This window comes from Pseudomyrmex gracilis, unplaced genomic scaffold, assembly GCF_002006095.1.
Source record: "Pseudomyrmex gracilis isolate BER0280 unplaced genomic scaffold, ASM200609v1 scaffold_197, whole genome shotgun sequence".
Taxonomy (NCBI): Eukaryota; Metazoa; Arthropoda; class Insecta; order Hymenoptera; family Formicidae; genus Pseudomyrmex; species Pseudomyrmex gracilis.
Genome location: NW_018020781.1, coordinates 135507 through 143141, shown reverse-complemented (window position 1 = coordinate 143141; position 7635 = coordinate 135507). Strand labels below are relative to the sequence as shown.

The window sequence follows — 7635 nt, the reverse complement described above, 5'->3', positions numbered from 1 at the left end:
CTACCTTGAAGTGTAAACTTGTTTAATAAACCATATCTTTCATTTTCGATTTTTAATTCACGTAGTCCGGGAACTTTCCGGACAAACTGTGTAATAAATACGTATTAGAAAAAACTCATTTATAAAATTATAATAAATGACAAGAGCAATAATATATTTGTTGCAGTCGCACTTCTGCAACGCGAGATCCGGGTTCGCTTTCAGAAGCAGAAAGCGACGAAGAGAACGAGGAAGGTGACTACACCGTTTACGAGTGCCCCGGACTTGCTTCTGTAAGTTTTATTACACGTAAATAAACAATCAAGATACAATAATTATTATCTCGGAAATTTAGAAGAATCAATGATTTTTTTCGTCAGAATCCCAATTGCGATTATATTATTGTATTTTAAGAACGATATTCGATGATTTGCTATGTTTAAAGACGGGCGAGATGGAAGTGAAGAATCCGATGTTTCATGACGATCCCACCCCGGCAACACCGGCAACGCAGGGCAACAACAAAGAAGAGGACCACATATAGTTTCAGTAAAGTAGAGAAAATAAATCGCACGTGCGCAAACACGGAAATATCTTCCCTGGTGCTTAGAGCTCATATTAATATAACCATATCGGAAACGTTTCTGTATTATATATTGATTATGAAGTTTTAATATTTATGACGCGAGGATCGATGAGTTTCACAAAGAGTGAAAAAAAAAAAAGAGCAAAGATGTTAGATTGATATCTCGGTGCCAGAAAGACCGATGTTATTTTTCGGAAGTATAAAACAAAAAAAATATCTAAATTAAAATATCTGCTTTTAAATAAAATTAGAGATCAGTGAACAAAAAATTTTAACAAGTGTTAAAGCGGATGTTATGCGAATAGATTTGGTACATACGTATTGTAACAATCGCGAACTTGAATCGCTCAATCAATCTTGCGAAACGTCAATGTAGTTTTTATTTTCAGGAGCGATTCAAAAGTGTCAGAGAGAGTTTACTTTTGTTATTCATATCCCTCACACATAAACAGCATTAAAAAAAAAGAAACAACCTGTATCGTCTTTTTTCTTGTATCGCGTAAAACGACAACGCACACACACACACATTGGTATTTCTAATACTGATATATTAAACCGTTGCGGCTTTTTACGAGCAAGAGAAAAATAGCACTTGAAAGAAAAAGGAATCGATCGACAAACAATGCCACATCTCAGAACACCCAGTTTTTCTAAACGTCATTTATATGACGTATTATAGTTTGTACTTTCATAACATAAAATAGTTATCATTATTTTTCTATAGTTCGTTATCGGTCGGGCATATAAATGATGGACTGCTTCTGATAGAACACAAATGTTCAATGAGATGTCTGTTGAGTATTGTGCACTGTATGATGCATCAGTGTCTACTGTCCGAGACACGCTTCCTCGAAAGTATAAAAACAAGAGCTACTAATTTAAAAAAGCAGTCTACAACGCTGTTTTTTGAATCTATTTACTATTGGTTAGATATATATACATATATATATACATATATATATAGAGCTATATATATATGTGTATGTGTATGTATATACATATATATATATATATTATTATATAATTATATACAAGTTACGTATATCACACAGAAACCGAAAACTTCTGTAAATTTTTCTTAGAAGATTATACATAACAAGCATAAAAGTAATACACCATATAACATTTCACGTAAAAAATATATTAGTTTTATAAAAGAAATAAAAACCACTGCGATATGTCGAATAACTTTTTATTTTATCGCAGATATCTCATGGAAAGATGGATAGACATATGTACACACAGGACACACATACACACTTATATTTGTTGGCTTAAAAAGACAATATATTTTATTTTTATAAAATAATCGTCATTGTTAGCTATGTAAAGAGAATCTATGAGAAATGCTATAATCTAAGTCACAAATACAGACTATTTATTTTAGCAAGTTATCAGATATCTATAAATAATATATTTTAGCTGTTATAGATGTATGCTCTGTCTTGCGTTTGTAGATATATAGAGCTAAAAAAAACTCCTACTCAACATGTTGTGGATAATGGAAAAAAAAAACAAAGTGACGTAAAACCTCGTAAATGAAATTCTTCCTTTTCCCATATATTGCACACACATAATATGTTATTAATTGTATACATCAGCTGATGAGTGTGACGATATGTTAAAGCATGTGAATCTATATATATATATATGTTTCTAGTCTTCTGTCAACACTCTATGACATGTGTATTATATTATCACACTAATTATATTATACGACATGTATCATATTATCACATCAATATAAATTAAGAGGCATAAGAACACTATGAAAGGACAATCTATACAAATAGACAAATTTGTAGTATGATTGTGCGTGTCGTGTATCGATCCTGGAGAATAGGAGATTATTATAATATTTATGTCAATTGAATTTAAATTAATTGAATCTTTAATGTATCGCATATTAAAGTTAATATACAATATCTTGTCCTGTCACACACACACAGACACATCTGTAATGTCTATTTAAAAAGAGTATGAGCAAATATTATACAAAATTCTTATTCTTACTTCTTACTTGATCAAAACAATTATATTTAGAATATGTAAAAACAACCCTCTATAAAAAAAACCTTCTATATAAATTATATAGATTATATGTGTATTATATTATTTTATTAAAAAAATAAATTGTTTATTCTATAAAGTATCTTTTTCTCACACTGAACTATTACAAAGGAATACGGTGCGCAAGAGCCCAGATAAGCCAAACGTGAAACCTCAATATAAAGCACACATCATTTGTATAGATTAAGTTGCTCACGAATTGCTTTTTCATTTAATGCGACAAAAATGATTTTGTCAATTTAGTATCAATATGCTGAGTTTTATTGGCAAGTTTCCAACAAGTTATTGATAATAAACTTAAAGTAAATTTTTATCAACTTATTTTCATCATCAATGGAATAAATCATTGCTCACATATTGCTGACTCAATTGCCATAAACATTGGCTACAACAATTGTTCCAACGGCTGCTCGACAATAAAACCCAGCATATTGATACTGAATTGACAAAAACATTTTCGTTGCATTAAATCTATAAGTTGCACTAAAAATTTATAGGTTTGCGTTACGAATCCTGTAGATTTTTCAATACTGCCAGTAATAACCGAACAGAGTCATAATAAGCTGCGGATTTGTCGAGACAGTCACACGGTTGATGACTGTGTTAACGCTCGTTGTTACGTGCTGAAAACTAGAAAGCCACGTAATAAATATACAAGTACACTCAGCAAACACAAAGTAACAGTAACGTAACATTAATGTTATAATTTCCCACTCAATTATGTAACTGCAATGTAACATGCCTTGTACGTAGCAGTTACATTGTTGAGTGGGAAATTATAACATTAATATTACGTAACTGTTACTTTGTGTTTGCTGGGCAAGATATTTTCTATGAAATACTTTATTAAGGACTGAGAGTCGATGGTGCTCGTCAGAACTGCAAAATTGATTAAAACTTAAAACTGAATACGAGCTGGACTTCCTACAGCTCGAGGTATTCTTTCGGCAAGTTTGATAAAAATTTGAAAGACAAAAGTAATCGAAAAGATCGTTTGAATGAGAACAGAAGTTTATATATAGGGTATCCCACAAGAATATGTTAAAAAAAACTAATAAACTGTCATTTTCGAATGTATTGAGTTATTGGAAAAACAAAAATTGCACAGAAAAGAGAAAAGTTTGTAGCTTTTAGTGAGTATAAATAAAATTTAGTAAAATGTTTGCGTTAACAATTTATCTTATTGATAGAAAATACGATATAAAATACTGAAGTAAGCTAATGATAAATATTTTCAAATATGCGCGCCGTCTGAATTTGTACAAAACTCAATTCTTTTATAAAAACTCGTAAAAACTTTTTCTAACATATCGTCTGCAATGTTTCTAACAACGTTTCTAATAGCTGCTGCTAAATCTGGCACTGTTTTTGGATTTCCGACATAACGGTGATCTTTAATGTAACCCCAAAGAAAAAAATCACATGAATTGAAATCCGGTGAATATGGTGGCTATTCTAGATCTCTTTGAGCAAATTTGGGGTATCCCAGACCAATGACTCGGGTGTCGTAAACTTTTTATGGATTGTTTTAAAAACCTGGGTTTGATGTGGTGTCGCTCCATCCCGCATGAAATGAAATCTTCTGATTAGGCTTCTTTTTTTTGCGTAAGAGAAGAATTTATTTTCGAGAAGCTGCTTGTAACTTTCACCAGTGACTGTTAATTCAAAAAATTGCAGATAAATTGCTTCCACCGAGATCGCAGCTTGTGCCGTTATTTTTTGTAGATGTAAAGATTTAGCCAGAGAAACGTAGAGATTTTTTGATCCTCAAAATCTATAGTTTTGTTTATTTACATAACCATTTAGCCAGAAATGTGCCTAATCTGTAAAGACAATTAATTTTTCATCAAGTTCTCCATCCTCAAACATTGCATTTATCGTCTCGCAAAATTCCACACGTTTTGTCATAGCGCGTTCAGTTAGCAATGTGTTGTTATTTTATAAGGATGCATTTGCAAGATGCAATGTTTTAAGCATGCTTATAGAGGGTTTCGTACTAAATACGGAACACATAGTTACGAGCGATACCATACTGAAGAAATTAGAATTCATTATTTATTTAATATATATTATTTATTTAAATATATTAAAACGTTACACAAGACTAATAGCTATATATATATATATAAAGCTATTTTATTTTAGAATGTTCCATTAAAAAAATTGATGTAACCTTGATCTGATTTTTTCAATGTCAACCTACGGTCAAATTGATAAGATCAGTAAATAGATCTTTTTAAGCCCTATAACTTTTGTTTGAAACATTTTTTTATCAAACTTATAATTTTCCGAGTTATTCAGATGTTCCAGTACTTTTTTGTCACCCTGTATACTTATACTTATAAATTACTTATTTAACTCCCTAATGAAATTTAAAAAATCTCAATGTGAAAAGAGATGCATGCGAGAAATCCAAGTTCGATTTCTGACCAAGATGTTTTTTCTCCCTTACGAAAAAGAACTACTGGCAGTAATATATCGCAGCAGTGATACGAAAAAATTACTGGCATTCTGTGCAATTGCCAGTAATATTCTCAGTGATATTCCTGTAATACCTAATAATATTCTTACGTAAATGTCAGTAATATTTACATTACTGACTTTATTTGTATGTAATCTCGGTAAAGTAGTTCTTTTTCGTAAGGGCTACAATGAAATTTTTTAAATTTTATTAAAAAAAGTTAAATAAATAATTCACATATACAATTGCAAAATAACATCCTATATGAATTTTAAATTTATTATTCTAATTCGAATCTCTATGTATATAATTTACTATGTATTTAATTCACACATGTTAAAAAAATATATTTCGCGCATTTAACATATGGCTACAAAGTCCTACCTCTTGATTTAAGTTTATTTTCATTAATTATTTAACTGTTTCTTTCTAAAATTTTTATATTATGTTATTTTTAAATATTAATAAGTTTTCAATACACATGTAATACTTAAAAAACAATCTGTCTTTATATATATTTTGCTACTTATGCAGGCACATACAACAAATAGGATAAGCTTGTTGATTGGAAAACGTGAAATTCACAAACACAGTTCTAAGATTTCTTGAAAAAGTCTGTTAACATGGCTTGCTTTTTCTTCATTGTCTGCTTGGATTCCACTTTCTTCGCTTGTCTTTTCTTCTCGTCTTCCTTTTTTTCCTCCTCATCATCAGAACAGCTTACATAAACATGTTCTTTCTTCGTCACAATATAATCACCCTCTTTGTAAGTTTTGTTGACTAACTTCAACATCTTTTTCTTGCCGTTTTCATGTTTCACATTTGCGAGAGGACTTTTCGATTTAGCAGGAGTTTCGGGCTCGAGTTCCTCTGGAGAAGCTTCTTCCATTTCCACATCAGTTTGCTCTTCTGAATCACTGGAATCACTTTGAATAAAAATCCTCTTTCGTTTTATAGCGGCATTATCAGTTTCTTTGCTCCTATTTCGCTTTTTTCCACGTGAATTCTTTTTTTTATCTTTTTTATTTTTGTCTACCTGTTCTTTATTTTTTTCAGTTTCTTCTTTAGTCTTATCATTTTTTTCTTTTGGTGATATGTTTTCTGCAGACTTAGGTGGAGATGTAAGCTTTTTGAAAAAATTACCTAGTCCTTCTTTTTTGGTATTTTTTGATGAAACTTTTTTCGTGGTTGAATTGATTTTAGATACTTTTTCTTTGGAGTTCTCAATCTTAGAAAGATTTGTATTTTTTTGAGACGTTTGATCTTTTTCTTTAGAATTTTCTCTCTCTTCTATTATTTCCACATTTTTTATTGACGTAATATTATTTTCCTCTCCTGTATCTTTATTGTTTTTTATTACATTTTCATCAATGTCAGTGTCTTTATTAGCTTTCATTGATTCTTTGTCTTTCTTTTGGATAAATGTATACAAGATTTTACTTGGTGCTACTTATTGATATCATTTCTTTTGGATAAATGTATACAAGATTTTACTTGGTGCTACTTATTGATATCATTTCTTTTGGATAAATGTATTTGATTCTTTTAAATTTTTGGCTTTCTTTCCCTTCATATTATATAAGGTGTTAAATCCATTTTTTTTTATTGAATTCTTCTCAGGTTTCGCTGAATTTCCAGTATCTGTGAAAGTTGAGGTTGAGGTATTTTCTACCGTAATATTATTCACAGCTGTACCCCAACGTAACAAATACATTTCATCATCACTTCGCTCTTTGCAAGCATCACATTTAATCGCACTGTAATTTATATCCCCAGAACTAGAGTCAGCAAGCAGTTCCAGATTTTCAAGAGATTTGTGAACACTGTACAGATGTTCCGAGATGAGTTTGCTATACTTTTCTTTGGCTTCAGATAGATTAGACTCCTTGACAACTTCCACACGCATTTTGTTATCCTTTAAAAGGCCCATTAATAAATACGTGCATTCAATATCACCATTTTCGTGGTATTGGTGATAAAATTTCCATAGAATTTGTTTCGCTATATTAACGTGGACTTTTAACTCTTTGCTTAACCACTTATAAGTAACCTAAAAAAAGTTAAAATTCAATTTATTAAATTTTAATTTATCGTTTGCGTGCACATATATAAACACATACATACATATGTGTACATTTATCAATTTTTGCTTTAATATTAATAATCCTAATTACCAGCTTGTCGTTGTCAAATACATAGCCCGTCAACTTCTCTAAGTGTTCGTCTAACGATTCCATAATCATTATTCAAAAACTTGTTTATCATAAATATCATAAAGACTGACAGCGGCCAGGCCCACGAGAAAATTGTAATCAGACGCCAGATTCTCTGCCAGCTTCTGTGCTTTGGTAGCAACTATCCCCCTTCCCCTTCTGTTCTGTTATTACTGGCAGTACTGAAAATTTATAGGTTCACGTTACGTATCTTATAGATTACTTACGTCACGTTCGGAAACAACACTCGCGTACACACGAGCGTCATTCTATCTTTGTTTTATATATAATGAGCAACAAAGATAAAATATACACGAGTGATGTTT

General features: G+C 30.8%; 2 protein-coding genes across 3 annotated transcripts in view; one reads left to right on the top strand and one right to left on the bottom strand.

Annotated features, from left to right (window-relative positions):
- The window catches only part of LOC109858294, a 12939-nt gene extending 10284 nt beyond the window's left edge, over nucleotides 1–2655 (top strand). For both annotated transcript variants that reach the window (XM_020435396.1, XM_020435395.1), the window contains exons 6-7: nucleotides 167–272; nucleotides 425–2655. In XM_020435396.1, coding sequence (XP_020290985.1) covers nucleotides 167–272; nucleotides 425–523 — 205 coding nt within the window. In that variant the 3' untranslated portion in view covers nucleotides 524–2655. The remainder of the gene's footprint in view (nucleotides 1–166; nucleotides 273–424) is intronic.
- Nucleotides 2656–5399: 2744 nt separating this feature from the next.
- On the bottom strand, nucleotides 5400–7603 carry LOC109858293 (DNA polymerase delta subunit 3-like). Its single transcript, XM_020435394.1, has 3 exons — nucleotides 7271–7603; nucleotides 6629–7146; nucleotides 5400–6520 (listed from the first exon to the last, which is right to left on the bottom strand). The coding sequence occupies exons 1-3, from the start codon at nucleotides 7337–7339 to the stop codon at nucleotides 5692–5694; spliced, it is 1416 nt and encodes a 471-aa protein (XP_020290983.1). The 5' UTR covers nucleotides 7340–7603; the 3' UTR covers nucleotides 5400–5691.
- Nucleotides 7604–7635: the final 32 nt, after the last annotated feature.

Bases quoted from the DNA above. Each gene is read 5' to 3' on its own strand.
- LOC109858293 (XM_020435394.1), bottom strand. From the start codon at position 7,339: ATGATTATGGAATCGTTAGACGAACACTTAGAGAAGTTGACGGGCTAT. The intron at 7,147-7,270 runs GTAATTAGGATT...AACTTTTTTTAG, and splicing joins TATTTGACAACGACAAGCTG to GTTACTTATAAGTGGTTAAG. The intron at 6,521-6,628 runs ATTTATCCAAAA...AATCTTGTATAC, and splicing joins AATTTAAAAGAATCAAATAC to ATTTATCCAAAAGAAAGACA.